At 42.9% G+C, this 24,444-nt stretch overlaps 1 protein-coding gene across 3 annotated transcripts in view; it reads left to right on the top strand.

Annotated features, from left to right (window-relative positions):
- Positions 1 to 24,444, top strand: part of dnah7 (dynein, axonemal, heavy chain 7) — a 222,361-nt gene that overhangs the window by 104,994 nt on the left and 92,923 nt on the right. For all 3 annotated transcript variants that reach the window (XM_045206528.1, XM_045206529.1, XM_045206530.1), the window contains 8 exons: positions 4,525 to 4,701; positions 4,972 to 5,103; positions 7,640 to 7,861; positions 11,984 to 12,181; positions 19,361 to 19,516; positions 19,718 to 19,886; positions 20,467 to 20,593; positions 21,311 to 21,530. In XM_045206528.1, the coding sequence (XP_045062463.1) occupies positions 4,525 to 4,701; positions 4,972 to 5,103; positions 7,640 to 7,861; positions 11,984 to 12,181; positions 19,361 to 19,516; positions 19,718 to 19,886; positions 20,467 to 20,593; positions 21,311 to 21,530 (1,401 nt within the window). The remainder of the gene's footprint in view (positions 1 to 4,524; positions 4,702 to 4,971; positions 5,104 to 7,639; positions 7,862 to 11,983; positions 12,182 to 19,360; positions 19,517 to 19,717; positions 19,887 to 20,466; positions 20,594 to 21,310; positions 21,531 to 24,444) is intronic.

Here is a 24,444-nt window from a genome sequence, read left to right on the forward strand (position 1 = left end):
TCTCAGAGAAAGAAGTCCGATTTGTGTTTGCATAAATGGGGCAGACTTCTTGTACAGTAATGTGTAGCGGCATCAGCCTCCACACTGTCACAATGCGGGTCACTAAAGGGAGAGACCAATCCTCTTACCGCATAATTACAGTCATAATTACAGACACATTGACACCAGAAGGACCAATGGCACTCTGGCGGGCAGGCGCCCACACCACTCTATGTACAGTGCATTCGGAAAGTATTCAGACCCCTTTGACTTTTTCCACATTTTGCTACTTTACAGCCTTATTCTAAAATTGATTAAATTGTTTTTTTCCTCATCAATCTACACACAATACCCCATAATGACAAAGCAAAAACAGGTTTGTAGATATGTTTGCTAATTTGAGTCTTCTTGGGTATGACGCTACAAGCTTGGCACAACTGTATTTGAGGAGTTTCTCCCATTCATTCTTCTCTGCATATCCTCTCAAGCTCTGTCAGGTTGGATGGGGAGCATTGCTGCACAACTATTTTCAGGTCTCCAGAGATGTTCGATTGGATTCAAGTCCGGGCTCTGGCTGGGCCCCTCAAGGACGTTCAGAGACTTGTCCCGAAGCCACTCCTGCATTGTCTTGGCTGTGTGCTTAGGGTCGTTGTCCCGTTGGAAGGTGAACCTTTGCCCCAGTCTGAGGTCCTGAGCGCTCTGGAGCAGGTTTTCATCAAGGATCTCTCTGTACTTTGCTTCGTTCATCTTTGCCTCGATCCTGACTAGTCACCCAGTCCCTGCCACTGAAAAACATCCCCACAGCATGATGCTGCCACCACCATGTTTCACCGTAGTGATGGTGCCAGGTTTCTTCCAGACGTGACGCTTGGCATTCAGGCCAAAGAGTTCAATATTGGTTTCATCAGACCAGAGAATCTTGTTTCTCATGGTCTGAGAGGCAAACTCCAAGTGGGCTGTCATGTGCCTTTTAATGAGGAGTGACTTCCGTCTGGCCACTCTACCATAAAGGCCTGATTGGTGGAGTGCTGCAGAGATGGTTGTCCTTCTGGAAGGTTCTTCCATCTCCACAGAGGAACTCTGGAGCTCTGTCAGAGTGACCATCGGGTTCTTGGTGACATTAAAACAGTTACATAGTTTAATGGTTATGATATGAGAGCTGAGGATGGATCAACAACATTGTAGTTTCTCCACAATACTGACTTAGGTGACAGAGTGAAAAGTAGGAAGCCTGTACAGAATAAAAATATTCTAAAAAATGCATCCTGTTTGCAATAAGGCACTAAAGTCAAACTGCAAAAAACATCACTGAGTACCACTCTTCATATTTTCAAGCATGGTGGTGTCCGCAACATATTATGGGTATGCTTTTCATCAGCAAGGACTAGGGTGTTTTCATCATAAAGAAACGGAATAGAGCTAAGCACAGGCCCTATCCTAGAGGACAACCTGGTTCAGTCTGCTTTCCAACAGACACTGGGAGACAAATTCACCTTTCAGCAGGACAATAACCTAAAACACAAGGCCAAATATACACTGGAGTTGCTTACCAAGACGACATTGAATGTTCCTGAGTGGCCGAGTTACAGTTTTGACTTATGTCGGCTTGAAAATCTATGGCAAGACTTGAAAATGGCTGACTAGCAATGATCAACAACCAACTTGAAGGTTGAATAATTTTTTAAAGAATAATGTGCATACATTGCACAATTCAGGTGTGCAAAGCTCTTGGAGACTTACCCAGAAAGACTCAGCCGTAATCGCTGCCAAAGGTGATTCTAACATGCATTGACTCAGGGGTGTGAATACTTATATAAATTAGATATTTCTGTATTTCATTTTCAATACATTTGCAAAAATGTCTAAAAACATGGTTTCACTTTGTCGTTATGTGGTATTGTGTGTAGATGGCAAAAAATAAATAATCATCAATTCATCCATTTTGAATTCAGGCTGTAACACAACAAAACATGGAATATGTCAAGTGGTATGAATACTTTCTAATGGCACAGGCTATATGTTCTGTTCAGTTTGAGACCAGAGGTAGTAGCTTTCTACTACTATAGTTGATTTTTAATAAAATCAATATTTCTTGCCCATGAGGCAGCTATTTATCAGAGTTATTGAGCTAATAATAAGCCATATTCGAGTAACTTACATTGTGGTGCTGAAACTTGAAGCGGCAGCCACGGAACAATCAATCGGAAATAGAGTAGGCCTAATTCATTTCAACCGTCTTCATTTTATTTTGACTATACTAACAACAAGAGGGCTTTGTGTTGGAGCCTATTTCTTCCTATTTAAGAAATAAGAGGTAGGCCTACCTATTTGACAGACCAAACTAGGCTATAGGCTGCTATCCATAGATTTGACGGCCAATTCCTCCACCCACCATGCACTAAAACGGATCCGATTTATATAAAGTGATCTATAATGGCGCTACGGTCCGCAATTCTTTATGCTAGAAACAAGCTGTAAAATACCCGGGAAAAACGTGACTCCAATGCATATAAGGATACCTTTTGGTTAGTTTCTATAACATTCAGAGGCTGAGCTACAACCTTATATAGCCGAGAAGACAAAAAAAAATGTATGTTTGCTTCGGAAGTAATCTAATTCTGCCGCTGTAATTTCTGCAATATAGAAGATGTTTTAAACCCAGACAACTTTTAGGGAAACACTTGTGACCTTCTCTCATTGGGTTAAGCCACGGAAGAAGAGTAGCAGCAGGTATAGCTGAAATTTTTCTGCGTCGGTAGGCCTACTCTGCCTGGGGTGGAAAGGTAGGCCTAACTTTTGAAAGTACCATACTTAGATTCAAAATGATGTCTCATAATGAATTAATTATTTGCAAACATGGACAGTTTTGTTGCAAACAAGACACACTGATATGGCATTGGAGAAATATGATAAGATGAATGCATAGGTCTATCTCTCTGTCCGTTCTTAGCCTGCAATTTCGGAATTTTGTGTCGTAGTAAAATCTATTCTGCTAAGGTCTCCAGTCATGTAAAATGACATAGAATTGCATGAAATGCGTTTATAAAATGCTACTTTTTCTCGGACCCGCAAAAATGATGATAGATTCATGCAATGCCTTTATTATAAAGGAGATCTTTCCACCCCTACTCTTGTCCATGGTGGTCTGCGAACCCACAACCTTCTGCCCGCTAGAAAAATTCCTACGTTGCCATGTAATGCTTACAGGACGAAGAACAGTTTCTAAAACGACATATCTAAGGCTCTGGTCTGTCCTAGAAGTGAGGTTAAACGGTAGGCATGTTCTCTGCTTATGTTGGGTATAGTGGAGAATCAGGTTTTTAAGCGTTCATGGAGGGTTTAGTTAAAATATATTTACCATTTGTATTTCAGAGAGTTCCAATTTTCTCCAGGTAACCCTTATTATGAAAAATGTACACTCCCTCATATCCTACACTGTGATTGAATTATGTAGGCGGGTTCATCTCATTGTCCAGATGCACTGCCCCAAAACAACCCTTTGATGGGAATTCAAAGAAACCCCAAACAAACTGGAGCATTTCCCAACAAACAAGATGAATCCAGATTGTTTTAAAAACCGAAGGCTGGACCTAGATTAGACAAGAGTAGTCCCCCCTTTTCTAAATACAGCACTGCTTGGACATGGATTAAACCGCATTCAGGCAGAACCAAGAACTCAACTAGATTACAAGGGAGATGGATCGAAGAGAGCGTTCTTGGTTCAAGATACGCGAGTAGTCAGATCTTTGTTTTAATTCATACATTGGCTCTGTTGTTGTGATGCAAAGAAGATGCTCTGAGTGCAAGACGTTCTATCAAACACGTTATATTTCGGTTCAGTACAGCCACTCCTCTGTTTTTCATCCTCTGGAAAGCAATGCCATCAAACTTTATTTTGTCTTCCTGATCAAGGTTTCTACCCTTTTCTCTCCCTGTCTCCCTGTCTCCCTTGGCACTCTATCTCCTTCTCTCCCCTTTCTCTCTATCTCTCCCTCTGCATTATTGCCTCTTTCTGTCATTACTTTTCCTCTCCCCAGATCTCCTTCCTTCTCCTCTGTTCATATCTCTCCCATCCTTCTCTTTTGATCCCTCTCTCCCAGATAATGGTTGAGTGTTATGGGGTTCTCGTTAGAGGCTAGAGTGAAGGTGTCCTGCAAAGGCTCCCAGCTACCATAAAGAGGCCCTTGCATTCAGCTCCTGCTCACTGAAAGAGTCCTCTGGGCTCTCACACACTTCCTTACACCTGTGTGTGTGTGTCGGCAGCACTTCTATCACAGCACTCCCCCCCCTCCCTTCTGTGCCATTCATCATCCAATTTCTTTAAAGTATTTTCTTCCCGGTTTTAATGGTCTCTGATTTGCTGTGTTCTAGCTTAGTACAAAGGACAATAAATTGTCTGGCTCTTGTAAAGTTGTTAATGGACAAAGGGTAGGCTACTTTTCCTTTTGCATGTTTTTCACTGTGTATGTGTGTTTGTGTGTGTGTGCGTGCGCGCATGTGTGGGCACACGCGCAAGCATGTTTGTGTATGTGGTGTGTGTAACAGGTGTCTCGCTGTGGCATGATCTACATGGAGCCTCACATGCTGGGCTGGCGGCCCCTCATGCTGTCCTGGCTCAACACACTGCCCACCACAGTCAACGCCATCCACAAGGACCTCATCACTGGTCTCTTTGACCGGATGCTGCCGGCCTGCCTGCAGCTGATACGGAAGGCCACCCAGGTACAATACATAGATATAGAATGACTAGATTGGACATTCCCATGAATAGATTTATATGATACAGCATGCACACCTGGTTATCCAATGGTTCCTCAACTCCAGTCCTCCAGGGCTACTGTCTCTTCTGGTTTTCTTTCAATTTAGTGACTTGTGTATTTACAGTTGTATACGTTTTTTGACCTGGCAATCATCAGAGTTGTATAGTGAACTAGAATAGACTAGAATAGAATAGAATGATATTGTATCTCTATGGTTGTGTACCTGTTCCAGGAGCTCTCCCCGACATCGGACACAAACCTGGTGAACTCGCTGATGAACTTGATGGACTGCATGATGGACGAGTTCAGCGAGGAGAGCAAGATGAAGGGCATGAACGAGAGGGACGTCTGCTCCTGGCTAGAGGTGAGGGGGAGGAGAGGCCCTGTGGCCAGGGTCGTGTTCATTATGGCACGCAACAGAAAATGTTTTAAATGCTCTGCTACGGAAACTGAACATGAGTGTTGCTTATTGGACAAGTCCAAGGAGTCCCTGTTTTATTCTGTTCCGTGCCTTATAAACGCTCCCCAGATGAAGCACTCTGTCACACACACACCGTGCGCAAAGTAACCGTAACATTTTAAGTAGACAATTTGATAGTTGACCATTTTGAATCAATTAGTAGGTACTTTATTCAAAATGAGTTTGAAAACATTAAAGTATTTCTCAACAAGTTGACTTTATATTCGGAGAAGTAGTTGCCACCTTCTCATGGACATGATTAAAAGAGAGTTATCCCTCTGAAAGTATCCCTCTGAAAGTTAGTGGGTGTATTTGCACACTGCGTGTGTGTGGAGCGGAAAAGATCTACAGAGAGGGTACAATCACACTTCATACCACCGCCATCCAATCGTCCCCGAGCTTCCAATAAGAACCATTCAACTCCCTCTCCTCAGCGCCTAAAAACTCCCTGGGTCATTCTTATATAAAATAATCTGATTGAAATCTACTTGTTTGGTGAAATAAACGTAAAAGCTAGAGCGTGCTCAATGACCTATTGGCCAATGCACACCCTATGGGATTCACATGTTGCTCCATGAAGCCATATAATGGTGCCCTCTGCATTTACCTTTATCAGCCAATGGAGTCAATTTCACTCAAAAAAATGTTTTAATCAGTACCACCTCCACACTTCCACTGAGACCCAATTGTTCTGTGCTGAATGAATCGTATCTCGTGAAAGCAGTGGTATTATCACAGGTAGAACAATGAGACAGATATTTCACTGGATGTATAAATGTGAAGCATCCGCTTGGCGTTTCCACTCACTACCAGATATGGTAGTGAGAGGAAGCCCTAGTGGCCGGCAGTGGGAGAAGATGGAAGGAGATGGATTTTGACTGACTTTCTGCAAGTTTTCTCATTGATGAAACATTTTATGTCAATACAGTTTTTTGTTCCCAAAACTAGAATCTGCTATGAACAGAGTGGACTAAGTTTAGTAGACTTTACCCTTTGCCAAAGTTGTAAAAAAATGGTGTTGTTTAGAAGGAGTGCAAAGGTGAATTGAGTTATTACACACGCGCACTTCACAGAGTAGGCGTTCTCTAACAGAAATATACAGATGCATGCTAGAACGGGCCAATAGGATCTCGCTAGCTCGTGCTTGGCTCTGCCCACCCCCTTACTTGTTCTGCCCACTATGACTCATTTGTTCCCATTGGAAACGACAGGCTGTGGTCAATCGTGGTTTAGTTATACAAATATTTGGTATTATTCTCCCTATAGCATACTATACTGATGATGTTCCTCTTTGCTTTCAGCTAGTTTTAGCTATTCTTATCAAAGCATTGAATTAATAACAGTTTTTGCTATATGGTTTATTTTTGCTGTAGGGTTTATCGTAGGCCAGCCATTCTCAATAGGCAGACCGTGGTCTGGATCCGGACCCAGAACAGCGTTAATACGGACCGTGGGTAGAATTGCAGGAAATTATCTTTAAAACTGCTAAATGTTCTCTCTGCCAACAAGAGATGTGTGAACCGTTTGTGTCATGGACAGTGCTTGTATGTGTGTCAGGGCTGCCCTCTTACCCGGCAACATTCCCGACGTCTGACGCTTCACACTTGTTATCAACCAGCATTCGGTTTCCAAGCATAGGTAAGAATTTCAAATCCTTCCCTCTCTGTCTCGAGTGAGCCTCGCCTCAGTAGGCTACGTCCTGGAAACTCGCGCCAGACCCGTCTCAGCGGAAGATTCCCTAAAAATTGCACTTTGATACAGCTATTACTTTTTTGTAGCAGTTTAGGAAAATTAACGTAGCAGGTTAGGAGAATTAGGTTAAGGTTAGGAAAAGGGTTAGGGTTAGCGAAAATGCTCTCATAACCTGCTACGAAAATTCACTTATATCAAAGTGGCATGTTTTTAGGTAGTCTGTCAGTGGAGATGGGAATCCCATCAATTCAGAGTTGAACATCAGCACACACATTCCACAATCACAGAATGAAAATATTTTTTCATATCATACATCCTACACATCATTGTCATTATTAGCAAAGAAAGGTTTACTTAGGCCTAGGCCTACACTATGGAGCTGCTTGCTAGTCAAGATATAAACATTATTTACACAAATCACTTGTTGGTTAAATAAATTAAGAAATAAAAATGAATATTGTAAAAAAGTATATTCTGTAGTCAGGGGTATTCAACCCTTACCCTACGAGGTCCAGAGCCTGCTGGTTTTCTGTTCTACCTTATTGAGCTTCACTGATTTTGTGGCGATCTCTTGGAACTGCTACAAAAAGGATACCTCTATATTGATTTATACTCCCTGCTTACCTGACAAAGACCAGTCAAGGTTCAAAACATTGTCAGCCATGCTCAAGTGATAAAAAAAAAAAAATCACCTGAGAAGTCTTTTCTTGTGAGTATTTTGTGAGATTCTTCTATCTTGGCACCACAGGGCATCTTCATCTTCTGCCTGGTGTGGTCGGTGGGCGCCAGCTGTAGGGAGTCTGGACGGGTGAAGTTTGACAGCCTGGTTCGAGAGATGCTGGAGGGTGCCTTGAGCGAGGAGACGCGGGCACGCCATGGCATCCTAGAGCACGTGGAGCCCCCTGCCAAGCAGCTGACTGTGCCTCTGCCCACGGAGGGCACACTCTACGAGTATCGCTTCATTAAAGAGGTGAGATTTGTCAGGACCAGGTAGGGCCTACAATAAGCTACACAGAGTGAGTCTCGCATGATTATGTTGAAGGGCCAACTGTGAGTTTGTACCAATGACTGTATATATAGTGGGGGAAAAAAGCATTTAGTCAGCCACCAATTGTGCAAGTTCTCCCACTTAAAAAGATGAGAGAGGCCTGTAATTTTCATCATAGGTACACGTCAACTATGACAGACAAAATGAGGAAAAAAAATCCAGAAAATCACATTGTAGGATTTTTAATGAATTTATTTGCAAATTATGGTGGAAAATAAGTATTTGGTCAATAACAAAAGTTTCTCAATACTTTGTTATATACCCTTTGTTGGCAATGACACAGCTCAAATGTTTTCTGTAAGTCTTCACAAGGTTTTCACACACTGTTGCTGGTATTTTGGCCCATTCCTCCATCTCCTCTAGAGCAGTGATGTTTTGGGGCTGTCGCTGGGCAACACGGACTTTCAACTCCCTCCAAAGATGTTCTATGGGGTTGAGATCTGGAAACTGGCTAGGCCACTCCAGGACCTTGAAATGCTTCTTACGAAGCCACTCCTTCGTTGCCCGGGCGGTGTGTTTGGGATCATTGTCATGCTGAAAGACCCAGCCACATTTCATCTTCAATGCCCTTGCTGATGGAAAGAGGTTTTCACTCAAAATCTCACGATACATGGCCCCATTCATTCTTTCCTTTACACGGATCAGTCGTCCTGGTCCCTTTGCAGAAAAACAGCCCCAAAGCATGATGTTTCCACCCCCATGCTTCACAGTAGGTATGGTGTTCTTTGGATGCAACTCAGCATTCTTTGTCCTCCAAACACGACGAGTTGAGTTTTTACCAAAAAGTTTTGGTTTCATCTGACCATATGACATTCTCCCAATCCTCTTCTGGATCATCCAAATGCACTCTAGCAAACTTCAGACTGGCCTGGACATGTACTGGCTTAAGCAGGGGGACACGTCTGGCACTGCAGGATTTGAGTCCCTGGCGGCGTAGTGTGTTACTGATGGTAGGCTTTGTTACTTTGGTCCCAGCTCTCTGCAGGTCATTCACTAGGTCCCCCCGTGTGGTTCTGGGATTTTTGCTCACCGTTCTTGTGATCATTTTGACCCCACGGGGGTGAGATCTTGCGTGGAGCCCCAGATCGAGGGAGATTATCAGTGGTCTTGTATGTCTTCCATTTCCTAATAATTGCTCCCACAGTTGATTTCTTCAAACCAAGCTGCTTACCTATTGCAGATTCAGTCTTCCCAGCCTGGTGCAGGTCTACAATTTTGTTTCTGGTGTCCTTTGACAGCTCTTTGGTCTTGGCCATAGTGGAGTTTGGAGTGTGACTGTTTGAGGTTGTGGACAGGTGTCTTTTATACTGATAACAAGTTCAAACAGGTTCCATTAATACAGGTAACGAGTGGAGGACAGGAGCCTCTTAAAGAAGAAGTTACAGGTCTGTGAGAGCCAGAAATCTTGCTTGTTTGTAGGTGACCAAATACTTATTTTCCACCATAATTTGCAAATAAATTCATTAAAAATCCTACAATGTGATTTTCTGGAAAAAAAATTCTCAATTTGTCTGTAATAGTTGACGTGTACCTATGATGAAAATTACAGGCCTCTCTCATCTTTTTAAGTGGGAGAACTTGCACAATTGGTGGCTGACTATATATATTTTTTCCCCACTGTAAGACTCAACAGCGCATTGATGCCAAATGAAGACGGTTAAGACGGCGTCTCATGGAGACATAACATGCGCAGTTTGAGCTACTCCATGATGTGACATTGCTGGCTAGCTCAGTGCTATCCCTCTCATTGAGTAACTCAAGTTGAAGGCCGACCGGGATACTGCAGGTTGCCATTAGCAACCCAAAATATTCTGTGTGTGATTTTAAAATAATCAGTTCAAGGACATACATCTGGTGTATTATAAGCAATTATTGGCACCATGATTGTCTTTGGTTTTTTATTTTATTTACACGAAGATTGACCACGAAGATTTTCATTTTTCCATTCACTATAATGGGAGATCCTGTTTTCTGTTAACAATGCCTGCAGTACCACGTTCGGCCTTTAACTTCCATGGCTCCATGGCTTCAATGAGAGGGGCAGTCATTCTCCCCTGGTTTGTACGATAGCCCTAAGGTGCAAAGTATCACTTAAAATTTAGTGACAGTGCACTCACACAAAATACAGTGGGGAGAACAAGTATTTGATACACTGCCAATTTTGCAGGTTTTCCTACTTACAAAGCATGTAGAGGTCTGTAATTTTTATCATAGGTACACTTCAACTGTGAGAGACGGAATTTAAAACAAAAATCCAGAAAATCACATTGTATGATTTTTAAGTAATTAATTTGCATTTTATTGCATGACATAAGTATTTGATACATCAGAAAAGCAGAACTTAATATTTGGTACAGAAACCTTTGTTTGCAATTACAGAGATCATACGTTTCCTGTAGGTCTTGACCAGGTTTGCATACACTGCAGCAGGGATTTTGGCCCACTCCTCCATACAGACCTTCTCCAGATCCTTCAGGTTTCGGGGCTGTCGCTGGGCAATACGGACTTTCAGCTCCCTCCAAAGATTTTCTATTGGGTTCAGGTCTGGAGACTGGCTAGGCCACTCCAGGACCTTGAGATGCTTCTTACGGAGCCACTCCTTAGTTGCCTTGGCTGTGTGTTTCGGGTCGTTGTCATGCTGGAAGACTCAGCCACGACCCATCTTCAATGCTCTTACTGAGGGAAGGAGGTTGTTGGCCAAGATCTCGCGATACATGGCCCCATCCATCCTCCCCTCAATACGGTGTTGTCGTCCTGTCCCCTTTGCAGAAAAGCATCCCCAAAGAATGATGTTTCCACCTCCATGCTTCACGGTTGGGATGGTGTTCTTGGGGTTGTACTCATCCTTCTTCTTCCTCCAAACACGGCGAGTGGAGTTTAGACCAAAAAGCTCTATTTTTGTCTCATCAGACCACATGACCTCCCATTCCTCCTCTGGATCATCCAGATGGTCATTGGCAAACTTCAGATGGGCCTGGACATGCGCTGGCTTGAGCAGGGGGACCTTGCGTGCGCTGCAGGATTTTAATCCATGACGGCGTAGTGTGTTACTAATGGTTTTCTTTGAGACTGTGGTCCCAGCTCTCTTCAGGTCATTGACCAGGTCCTGCCGTGTAGTTCTGGGCTGATCCCTCACCTTCCTCATGATCATTGATGCCCCACGAGGTGAGATCTTGCATGGAGCCCCAGACCGAGGGTGATTGACCGTCATCTTGAACTTCTTCCATTTTCTAATAATTGCGCCAACAGTTGTTGCCTTCTCACCAAGCTGCTTGCCTATTGTCCTGTAGCCCATCCCAGCCTTGTGCAGGTCTACAATTGTATCCCTGATGTCCTTACACAGCTCTCTGGTCTTGGCCATTGTGGAGAGGTTGGAGTCTGTTTGATTGAGTGTGTGGACAGGTGTCTTTTATACAGGTAACGAGTTCAAACAGGTGCAGTTAATACAGGTAATGAGTGGAGAACAGGAGGGCTTCTTAAAGAAAAACTAACATGTCTGTGAGAGCTGGAATTCTTACTGGTTGGTAGGTGATCAAATACTTATGTCATGCATTAAAATGCAAATTAATTACTTAAAAATCATACAATGTGATTTTCTGGATTTTTGTTTTAGATTCCGTCTCTCACAGTTGAAGTGTACCTATGATAAAAATTACAGACCTCTACATGCTTTGTAAGTAGGAAAACCTGCAAAATCGGCAGTGTATCAAATACTTGTTCTCCCCACTGTATACTTTCCCCCTTGGGGCCAAGTTTGCCTGGAGTTTAGAATTATTGTAGATTTTTCTGCAGGGGTCAATTGTAAGTCTCAAGGAGCGAGTACTGCACCCAGTAATAAAATACTTCGCCACTTGACAACATCCATTTGTTACATCACTATTACAGTAAGGCAACTTTCATTGAGCTTAATTGAATTGTGTTTCCAGTGAGTGGATAATGTGTTGCTCTCAGACATTAAATGAATAAGCGGTCACTATTAGGCCTAAATAAATAAACAGTTTGAGGTAATTTATTTTTTACATCAAAAAATGTATTCTCCTACAGGGCCCAGGGAGTTGGGAGTTGTGGACAGACGGGCTGAAGATGGCACCCCCTATCCCCAAGGATGTGCATTTCAACGAGATAATTGTGCCCACGGAGAACACGGTGCGCTACACAGCTTTGATGGAGCTGCTTATCACCCACCAGAAGCCCACCATCTTCATCGGCCCCACAGGCACCGGCAAGAGTGTCTACATCATCGTGAGTGGCCTCTTATCTCAATCAACCAATAAGAACATCACCTATCAATTATCTCAATCAGCCACTCAGCTGTGTCTCATTATTATTTCAATCAACCATTCAGTGTCTGATTTTACACCAGTCTCTGATTTTGGACAGTGGGCTTCAATAATGGCCTTGGAAGTTTTTACTTGGCTTGGTTTTAATGTCCTTCGTAAAAGCTGTGTCCATCCTCCCATTGATCCTCCAGTCCAGCTAATTGATCGATCAGATTTTCTGTACTGATTTTCTGACCCTATATTTCTCTATGTGCATTTAGGTGATGAGCGTGTAATAATTGCCTCAATGTTTCAGGTCACTTGCCTTAAACACATTACCATCTCAGTATATAAACACTCTTACGCTACCACCAACGGCATAATCAAACATATTGAATCAACCAGACACCACTGAAAGTGGCAGGTAGAAGTTGGCCTCCCCTTAGGCAACCCTAGCAGCCCCATAGTACCTTAGGTACATCAACAGTATGCCTGGTCTTCAAGGAGAAACATTAGCTTATAGATCAGACACCAGCTACTCTAATACTGCTCACTGGGGCTTCCTCTCCCCATCTAGCCCAGCTGCGCTCTGCCCTACAGAGCAGAACCGACTGCCCGTAACCGTGCCTGGCAGAGCATGGCGTCCCAGGCCGGGGGCTCGTTTATCACCCCTGGCACGCCCCGCCGACAGATACATCATACGAGCTGCCACCACCGCCAAGCTCTCCCGCCAGAGCACTAGACGGAGCAGACAGACACAAGCTGCGCTTCCTATTTTCGGCTCTGATGGGGAGAGAGGGGTTAGAGCGCAGGCCTCCCAATCCATCACGTTAACAGCCCCCATCCATTATCTAGCTCGTTACACACTAACGTTCTACAAATGCTGCTCTCGATGATAGACTCGCTTTCACAACATAACTGCTACAGGCTGTAGTTTGGGATGTTTTGTCAGACAAACTATGTTGAACTTTTTGAGGGAGTTGATGTGGAGGAGGTGGGTGTCAATCTAAGTAACATAATAAATAAAAAATCCCCATCAAAATCCGTCAGTTGAACCTAGAGATATCTGTTTTTTTGCAGTGGATGTGTCTCAATCCACCACAGTGTCGCACTTCCGCATCTTCGGTGAAAGGTGGCAGAGCTAGAGCGGTGTTTGTCAGACCATGAGACATCTCGAAAATCAGTATTCTCACGTAAACGTCTGTAGCGTCCGAACGGTTTGACCTACAAACTATTACGACCACTCTATGGAAAGGGGAGACTCTCACAAACACGGGTGTTCTCCATTTTTATGAAGGTAGTTTTGCACAAAAAAAGGGATTAAATATGTGTAAAAAAAGAAACAAAATATGTATTGTTATTTTTATATCTCTTAGATTTAGCACATACACTTCAAAACCTTGTTTCTTATGATTAATTTTTTGACTGTCCTTTTTGCCATTTATGAATGTGTTATTCAATGTGTTTCTATGGGCTATAATAGTAAAGGCCAAATTAAATATTTTATCAAAAACCATTTTTATATTGGTTTTGACACCTAAAGGGGTCCTAACATTCAAAATCAAATAGCTAAATGATCCATGGTATGACCATCTTAAAACAAATCCATGTGTTAGCTTAGTAGACCCCCTACCCACCCCTCCTTAACGGCTTTGACTTTTAGAGGGACTAAAGTTTGTAGAACCTGAATGACTACATACAGTGCCTTCGGAAAGTATTCAACCCCTTCACTTTTTCAACATTTTGTTAGGTTACAGCCTTATTCTAAAATTGATTATTATTATTAATTTTTTTCTCATCAATCTACACACAATACCCCATAATGACAAAGCAAAAACTGGTTTTTAGACATTTTAGCAAATTTATAAGTATTCAGACCCTTTACTCAATACTTTGTTGAAGCACCTTTGGCAGTGATTACAGCCTTGAGTCTTCTTGGGTATGAAGCTAAAAGCTTGGCACATCTGTATTTGGGGAGTTTCTCCCATTCTTCTCTGCAGATCCTCTCAAGCTCTGTCAGGTTGGATGGGGAGCGTTGCTGCACAACTATTTTCAGGTCTCCAGAGATGTTCGATCGGGTTCAAGTCCGGCCTCTGGCTGGGCCACTCAAGGACATTCAGTGACTTGTCCCGAAGCCACTCCTGCGTTGTCTTGGCTGTCTGCTTAGGGTCGTTGTCCTGTTGGAAGGTGAACCTTCGCCCCAGTCTGAGGTCCTAAGCGCTCTGGAGCAGGTTTTCATCAAGGATCTCTCTGTACTTTGCTCCGTTCATCTTTCCCTCGATCCTGACTAGTCACCCAGTCCCTGCCGCTGAAAAACATCCCCACAGCATGATGCTGCCACCACCATGCTTCACCGTAGGGATGGTGCCAGGTTTCCTCCAGACGTGATGCTTGGCAATCAGGCCAAAGAGTTCAATCTTGGTTTCATCAGACCAGAGAATCTTGTTTTTACTGGTCTGAATGTCTTTGGGTGCCTTTTGGTAAACTCCAAGTGGTCTGTCATGTGCCTTTTTTACTGAGGAGTGGCTTCCGTCTGGCCACTCTACCATAAAGGCCTTATTGGTGGAGTGCTGCAGAGATGGTTGTCCTTCTCTCCCCAGAGGAACTCTAGAGCTCTGTCAGAGTGACCATCGGGTTCTTGGTCACCTCCCTGACCAAGGCCCTTCTCCCCTGATTGCTCAGTTTGGCCAGGCAGCCAGCTCTAGGAAGAGTCTTGGTGGTTCCAAACTTATTCCATTTAAGAATGATGGAGGCCACGGTTTTCTTGGGGACGTGCAATGTTGCAGACATGTTTTGGTACCCTTCCTCAGATCTGTGCCTCGACACAATCCTGTCTCGGGGCTCTACGGACAATTCCTTCGACCTCACAGCTTGGTTTTTGCTCTGACATGCACTGTCATCTGTGGGACCTTATATAGACATGTGTGTACCTTTCCAAATCATGTCCAATCAATTGAATTTACCACAGGTGGACTCCAATCAAGTTGTAGAAACATCTCAAGAATGATCAATGGAAACAGGATGCACCTGAGCATTTTCGTGTCTCATAGCAAAGGGTCTGAATACTTATGTAAATGTTTTTGCTTTGACATTATGGGGTATTGTCTGTAGATTGCTGAGGATTTTTAAAAATTTAATCTATTTTAGAATAAGGCTGTAACGTAACAAAATGTGTCAAAAGTCAAGGGGTCTGAATACTTTCCGAAGGCACTGTAGTTCATAGTTTAGATAAAAGACTACAGCCACCAATTGTAACAGAAGCAATGTTAACATCCGGACTGAGACTGCCAGGCTAGCTAAGTGATAGTATGCAAATGTATGCACTCACTAACTGTAAGTCGCTCTGGATAAGAGCGTCTGCTAAATGACTAAAATGTAAAATGTAATAGTTTGCTGAATGCTACGAGAGCTAAAGCTTATTAAAACGAAGTTGTGATCATTATGTTGAGATATACTCCTACAAAGTTTTTAAATGATTAAAGTTTAAATTCAGCGTCATTGCAATGAGCGAGATGCAAGACACACAGTACAGAAATCCCTGTCATTTACATTTACATTTACATTTACGTCATTTAGCAGACGCTCTTATCCAGAGCGACTTACAAATAGGTGCATTCACCTTATAGCCAGTGGGATCACCACTTTACAAAGTTTTTTTTTTTTTTTTGGGGTTGGGGTTTGGGTTTGGGTTGGGGTAAGGGGGGTAGAAGGATTACTTTATCCTATCCCAGGTATTCCTTAAAGAGGTGGGGTTTCAAATGTCTCCGGAAGGTGGTGAGTGACTCCGCTGTCCTGGCGTCGTGAGGGAGCTTGTTCCACCATTGGGGTGCCAGAGCAGCGAACAGTTTTGACTGGGCTGAGCGGGAACTATGCTTCCGCAGAGGTAGGGGAGCCAGCAGGCCAGAGGTGGATGAACGCAATGCCCTCGTTTGGGTGTAGGGACTGATCAGAGCCTGAAGGTACGGAGGTGCCGTTCCCCTCACAGCTCCGTAGGCAAGCATTTGCGAGAAGATTAGACAGAAATACAGGTTGCAGAGATCAGGGTGCTTTTTGAGAATTCATCGGCGAGTGGATAACCTGCCTCTACCATCTGTTCTATTGGCCAGCGTACAATCACTGGAAAATAAACTGGATGATCTCTGTTCGAGACTATCTTACCAACGGGACATTTAAAAACTGTAAATCTTATGTTTCACCGAGTCGTGGCTGAACAACGACATGGTTAATATACAGTTGGCTGGGTTTTCCGTGCATCGGCAGGACAGAACAGGGGTGGGGGTGTGTATCTCTTTGTCAATAACAGCTGGTGCACAATGTCTAATAGTAAAGAAGTCTCAAGGTATTGCTCGCCTGAGGTAGAGTACCTCATGATAAGCTGTAGACCACACTATCTACCAAAATTGTTTTTGTCAATATTTTTCGTAGAAGTCTATTTACCACCACAAACCGATGCTGGCACTAAGACCACACTCAACGAGCTGTATAAGGCCATAAGCAAACAAGAAAATGCTCATCCAGAAGTGGCGCTCCTAGTGGCCGGGGACTTTAATGCAGGCAAACTTAAATCCACATAGGCTGTTTTCAAAGGGATGCGTTGCTTTTTAAGCGTCAAATATGACGTTTTAGTAATGTTTATGAATGATTCGTGAATAATGATTCGCACAAATATCATACCCCTCCAAAAATGCTAACCTCCCCAGTTATTGTAATGGTGTGAGGTTAGGATGTCTTGGGGGTATGATATTTGTGCGTCTGTAACTTTCTCACTCATCATTATTCACGATTCATTCATAAACATTACTAAAAGTTTAGATAAAGAGATAAGGACAGGTGCATTCACATTAATGTGCATCTTGGTAACATCCACATTCATGTAGAAGTGTTTAGAAACATATCCTATTCTTATTTACAACAAAAGTTACTCCAAAATGACACAATACATTATTTACCATACATTTCTATTGGGCACAAAATAATCTGAAATACAACCAAAACAAACAGCAAATGCATCCAACAAATGTGTAGAGTCACAACCTTGATGTAGTCATTGCATGCTATGAATATGGGATCAAATACTTAACTTTTTACTACTTTAATACACATAAGTGAATTTGTCCCAATACTTTTGGTCCCATAAAATGGGGGGACTATGTACAAAAAGGATAAATTCACTTATATGGATAAAATACCCTCAAATTAAAGCTGACAGTCTGCACTTTAACGTCATAGTCATTGGATCATTTCCAATCCAAAATGCTGGAGTACAGAGCCAAAAGATCAACAGAAAAATGTGTCACTGTGCCAATACTTTTGGAGCTCACTGTAATTCAGTGCAGTGCCTCACATTTTTGTCACCTTGACGTTGGATCTCAATTTTCTCTTCATGAAATAAACACAAGAAATGAGTTTGATTTGGAATAACTCAAAGCATTGAAAAAATGGCTGTCAGAACCATGAACTGAAATAACAATTTTATCTGTGCTGTACTTTCAAAGATGATATGCCCTCAAGTGAAAATTACTTCTGCATGCCGATTCAGAACTTGAATGTTCAATTATTTTAGGAAAGAATTCACCCAATATTTTATTCAGTGAATACTGAGAAATTGCACTTACTGTAGGAGGTGCAAGCAAAAGCTCTCATTGTAAAGGCATGTAAAAAAATATATATATCAAATTCCTAGAACGCTGCAAGAGGTACTCAGAATACCAGCTTGAGACGAGCAAAACAGAAGAGTGTTGCGTAATAAGTGTTCATATTTTCCAGTTAAGATTCATAATATCCTAAATCTCCTGTGATCATACAATCAAATAATAATAATAATAATAATAATAATAATAATAATAATAATAATAATATGTCAACACACAATGTATGACTAGGCAATTTGATTTCATATTGGGAACTAACGTTACCACAAACTGAAATTTAGAGACTGTAGTTGTTGTGGCAAATTCCTCCTTATACTGATCAAAGAACCAACATATTTCCAGAGTTTTTGTAGAATTAAGATAGATTTTATTACAATAGACAAAGCCGAGGTGGTTTGCAAAGCATCTCCTTTTCCACCTCCCAGCTCTCAGTTTATATAGTAATTTTACATACATTTTAGCTTAACCCCTCCCTCTTGGGTTCACCATGAACTGTCTCCAGTTTCCACCTCTTGACCGCTCCGCCCACTTCCTTAGTTTATGATAGTGGTGAAATCGGACTTCTCCTCTATGTATTCAGTTTGGAAACAATGGGGGTGCGACCAATCAAGCCTTGTCATGCAAAATGATGTTCAGTTTGAACTCTGTTCAACCCCGGCTCACCCTGGCTTGACCTGGAGTTTGATTGTTGGACATGGCAGGTCCACAATCAATATCTCAAACATACCCAAGCCCAACACCTCTCTCCCCTCCTGTCATGCTGTAATTAATCAAGAAGACGCCCAAGAAGAGACAAAGGGTTTAGCCTGAACTCTGTTCAACCCCGGCTCACCCTGGCTTGACCTGGAGTTTGATTGTTGGACATAGCAGGTCCACAATCAATCTCTCAAACATACCCAAGCCCAACCCCTCTCTCCCCTCCCGTCATGCTGTAATTAAACAAGAAGACGCCCAAGGAGAGACAAAGGGTTTCAGTCACTGATAAGATAAGACAACTGTAGAATCTGACCCGAACACAGGTCAGATGCCCATTTCTCACACACACACACACACACACACACACACACACACACACACACACACACACACACACACACACACCCACAAACCCAGTGAGAGGAACCAATTAAGTTATTGCCTAGCAACAGAGATGTACCCATGTTTAACCCTGGCTCCGTGTTCATCATGTTGTGATTCACTTTGTTTATCTTATAGTTTACTGAAAAATCCTCATCATAGTTTATACCATCCCCTCAACCCCCCACTCAAAACTGTCTGTAAGGAATTGGTGTAAAGCACCATGAATCCCACAGAACCCTCTGAAACAGCTGTTATAGTCACAAAGGAAAATCACTTTTTACACTACAGTGCCAATCTGAACCGAACTATGCTGGCTCATATATTTTCTTTTCAAGTTGTCCTCTCCAGCACGGTTCTAGCAACTATGATGAATGTTTAACAAATTGTTTAGTAGTGTGAATCAACCCTAACTTCCCATAAACTCTCTGCAGGACTTTCTGTTGAACCGTCTGAATAAGGATGTATATAGCCCCCTGATGATTAACTTCTCAGCACAGACCACGGCCGCCCAGACACAAAACATCATCATGTCAAAGCTGGATAAGCGCCGCAAAGGGGTGTACGGCCCGCCTATGGGCAAGAGAACGGTAGGTTCGCCAGGCTGTGTGTGTGTGTGCACATGGATGCGTGCGTGCATGCGTGACTGACATTGTCATACGTGTATGTGTTTAATTCTTTAATAATAATAATGGTGTTGGTAAGTCCTTGATGTAGAGTTGTGCTGACATTGAAGAGTAGTATTGCAGGAGAGTGAAAGACATTGTAATATCAATGGTTTATTTATCCAGGTGGTGTTTGTGGACGACGTGAACATGCCGGCCAGGGAGACGTACGGGGCCCAGCCCCCCGTGGAGCTGCTGCGTCAGTGGCTGGACCACTGGAACTGGTACGACATGAAGGACTGCTCCATGATCAAGCTGGTGGACATCCAGATCATGTGTGCCATGGGGCCGCCGGGTGAGTAGCACCAGCACGTACAGCTCAGCTGCCCCTTTACTGAGTTTATTTGCTCACACTTGTTTTTACAACACTATTCAGCAGTTGTTGTTTATTTAAAGACACATTTTGATTCAATGTATTATTATTACTCTTTATAATACTAATAATAATAATAATAATAATAATAATAATAATAATAATAATAATAATAATAATAATAATAATAATAATAATAATAATAATAATAATATGCCATTTAGCAGACGCTTTTATCCAAAGCGACTTATGTGTGCATACATTTTTACGTATGGGTGGTCCCGGGGATCGAACCCACTACCCTGGCGTTACAAGCACCATGCTCTAACAATTGAGCTACAAAGGACCACCACTCTTTCTTAGGGTGGCATTGAAAGAAGCGTTTAAAAGTTGTACATGCTATCATGGTCATTTGTCCCAAGTGCGCTCTCTATGTTTTCTAACTCTGCGCCCCTATAGAAAATGATTTGACGATTTGGGGAGGGTGAGCTGGTCTTAGATCTGAGCCTAAGGGCACCTTCTACTGAAAGCCATTTTCAAATCATTGGATTTCTGCCCTCAGGTGGTGGGAGAAACCCAATCACAGCCCGCTACCTACGCCACTTAAACACGGTCACCATCAACGACTTTGACGAGAAGACCATGTACACAATTTTCTCCAGAATCATGGACTGGCACCTCACTATAAGGTAACAATATAGTGTTGCTGAGAAGTTAGCCCTCTCTTCAGCGACATAGATAGATAGATAGATAGATAGATAGATAGATAGATAGATAGATAGATAGATAGATAGATAGATACCTGCAACATTATTTTGTTGAAATATAATTTCATCTCTGAGAAATTAAGCTAATGGATTGCACCCAAATTGGCCATTGTAATTTATAGGATTCATATAATATTCAATAAATATGGTACCTAACATCCAATTTGGACAAAACTTCTATCAATGAGGAGTTAAAATGGCCAAAAGCCACTCACGGACCCTCCACACCGCTGCTGAAATAAATCCTAGGGGAAACACTGTATTGTCACAGAACAGTTGGTGCCTCATGGGAGGATAGTTAGCCCAACTCTGTACCTATAAGAGGTTGGAACATCTTCTCACATTAACAGAATGTGCTTACTATCTGGCACTTTTATTTCAGGGTTTGCCAAAGGGGTGTGTGTTGTGTTGATAGTATTGACAGACAGCTTAGGCTATAGTGTGTGTGTGTGTGTGTGTGTGTGTGTGTGTGTGTGTGTGTGTGTGTGTGTGTGTGTGTGTGTGTGTGTGTGTGTGTGTGTGTGTGTGTGTGTGTGTGTGTGTGTGTGTGTGTGTGTGTGTGTTTGCACGCGCGTGTGCGCGTGTGCGTGTGTGTGTATATAAAATATAATTTATGACTCCTCACTTCTTCCTCGCCAGGTTTACTTTCCCCAAGCCGTTTGCAACGCTGACCGCTCAGATCATCAATGCCACAATGTCTGTGTACCAAGAGGCCACCAAGAACCTGCTACCAACCCCTGCCAAGTCCCACTACCTATTTAACCTGCGAGACTTCTCCCGCGTCATCCAGGGCATCTGTCTGTCCCGACCTGAAACTGCTGAGAACCCCAGCGCCATTAAGCGCCTCTGGGTGCATGAGGTATACAGGGCTCAGTATTCACGCCTGTCCGGGACAAGTACAAAATAAATAATTCATACAAGCAGAACATAGTAAAAGTAAAAAAGTCACACAAAAATCACAATATCAAATAATTTATCCTATCAGAATTGGATCAAAGTGTCCTCCGGATGCGATGTGTTGGGCACTTTCAACTCCCAAACTCTGCACTTGCATTACGGTGGCGCTATCTATCCCTATGGCAAGTACAAAGATTGGGAGAAATGAATTGAGCCGCGTGAGTTGAGTGGCAAGTGAATTGTAATATTATCAACATAAATGCAACAAAACAAATCTAACTTTGCAAGACGGAGGCGGTTATTTTGTTTTAGGCACAGCGCATCGGAGTAGAAACCATTGACAGGCACAAACAGTCTTTCAATCACACGCGTTTGTGATGGAAGACTGATTGCTTTCAACAAGCGCACACAACTTGTACATTTCCAGCTATCTTTGAAAATCTTTTTTATGTCTTAAAGGGGCTGTGTTTTACAATACCTAACCAAAAGTATGTGGACACCTGCTCCTCAAACAGCTCATTCCAAAATATTGGGCATTAATATGGAGTTGGTCCCCCCCTTTGCTGCTATAGCCTTCACTCTTCTGGGAAGGCTTCCCACTAGATGTTGGAACATTGCTGTACGGACTTGCTTCCATTCAGCTACAAGACCATTAGTGAGGTCAGGCACTGATGTTGGGCGATTAGGCCTGGCTCGCAGTCAATGTTCCAATTTATCCCAAAAGTGTTTGATGGGGTTGAGGTCAGAGCTCTGTGCAGGCCAGTTAAGTTCTTCCACACCGATATTGGCAAACCATTTCTGTATGGACATCGCTTTGTGCACGGGGGCATTGTCATGCTGAAACAGGAAAGGGCCTTCCCTAAACTGTTGCCACAAAGTTGGAAGCACAGAATCGTCTAGAATGTCATTGTATGCTGTAGCGTTAAGATTTCCCTTCACTGGAACTAAGGGGCCTAGCCCAAACCATGAATAACGGTCCCAGACCATTATTCCTCCTCCACCAAACTTTACAGTTGGCACTATGCATTGGAGCAGGTAGCGTTCTCCTGGCATCCGCCAAACCCAGATTTGTCCGTTGGACTGCCAGATGGAGACGCGTAATTCATCACTCCAGAGAACGCGTTTCCTCTGCTCCAGAGTCCATTGGCAGCAAGCTTTACACCACTTCAGCTGACGCTTGGCATTGCGCATGGTGCTCTTAGGCTTGTGTGTAATAATAATAATAATAATAATGCATTTTATTATGTTCGTTGCATCACACAACAAAACACAACACAATTTTCAGTCACCTTTTTGGCCCATGGTGATAGACATTTATTTTTATTTGACTTGAGCTTTAGGATTGAAGTAAAAAAATCTATCCTACTTGTCCGAAGGTCAAGTGGAAAAAAAGGTTAATGTCAAGCATTTATGAATCTACACTCACCGGCCAGTTTATTAGGGACACCCATCTAGTACCGGGTCACCCCCCTTTGTCTCCAGAACAGCCTGAATTCTTCGTGGCATTCTACAAGGTGTCGGAAACGTTCCACAGGGATGTTGGTCCATGCTGACGCAATGGCATCATGCAGTTGCTGCAGAGGGGACTGCACAGGCCACTCAAGTAAACTGAACTCGCTGTCATGTTTCAGAGTTGGTGATCGTGTGCACACTGGAGCTGCTTCTTCTTGTTTTTAGCTGATAGGGGTGGAAGCCGGTGTGGTCGTCTGCTGCAATAGTCCATCGGTGACAAGGATCGACGAGTTGTGCGTTCCAAGATGCCGTTCTGCATTTGTCTGTTTGTGGGCCCGCCTGTTAGCTTGCACAATTCTTGCCATTCTCCTTCGACCTCTCTCATTAACGAGCTGTTTTTGCATACAGGACTGCCGCTGACTGGATGTTTTTTTGTTTGTCGCACCATTCTCTGTAAACCCTAGACACTGTCGTGCGTGAAAATCCCAGGACGGTGGCGGTTTCTGAGATACTGAATCCGGCGCGCCTGGCACCAACAATCATACCACGCTCAAAGACGCTTAGGTCACTCGTTTTGCCCATTCTAACGTTCAATCGAACAGTAACTAAATGCCTCGATGCCTGTCTGCCTGTTTTATATAGCAAGCCATGGCCATGTGACTCACTGTCTGTAGGAGCAATACATTTTGGTAAACAGGGTGGTGTGCCTAATAAACTGTCCGGTGAGTGTATATTCTCATGGTTCTAATGAATCATGATGTTGTGTAAATTGTAATAATGTTCAGGGGCCGGTTGCACCAGTTGGTCGTAAGTGGTACATAACTCTATTTCCAGCATAAAATGTGGTCTACGCCAGGCCAAAAAATGATACCTGTTTCACCACCTGGGAGTAAGCCCTTCTATGAGCTACGTGTGGGCGTATATTCTACACCTATTAGGGAGCAGGTGTAGGGTGTTAAATTGGGACCATCTTCTTTCATGATATGCACAGAAAATAATAGAAATATATATATATATATATATATATAGTTTAAGGATGTGAGTCTATATTTTACAACCTCCGCGGGATTTTCGAGTTGCCTATGCTCGAGTCAATAGCAAAGTGATACACTTGATTTATATGCTACATTATATCATGCTAAATGTGTCTGATCAGATATTAGCAAACTAATAGATGAGCTGCCACACCCACTTATTTGCCCAGCCAGAGATCAATTATCCAGATATACAGATGGAGATTCAGTGAAACCAAATCACAAAGATTGATTATCAGACAAGTCAAGGGCTTTTAGTTGGGATATAGCCTAGGCTACTACGCGACTGAAGAGCAAAATAATCCACCTTTTATACTAGGCTAGCGTAGGCTACATAACATGCTAGCAAAATGTTCTGATAACACCGTTAGACGAGCAAACTAGACTAAA

This window comes from Coregonus clupeaformis, chromosome 23 (assembly GCF_020615455.1).
Source record: "Coregonus clupeaformis isolate EN_2021a chromosome 23, ASM2061545v1, whole genome shotgun sequence".
NCBI classification, from domain to species: Eukaryota; Metazoa; Chordata; class Actinopteri; order Salmoniformes; family Salmonidae; genus Coregonus; species Coregonus clupeaformis.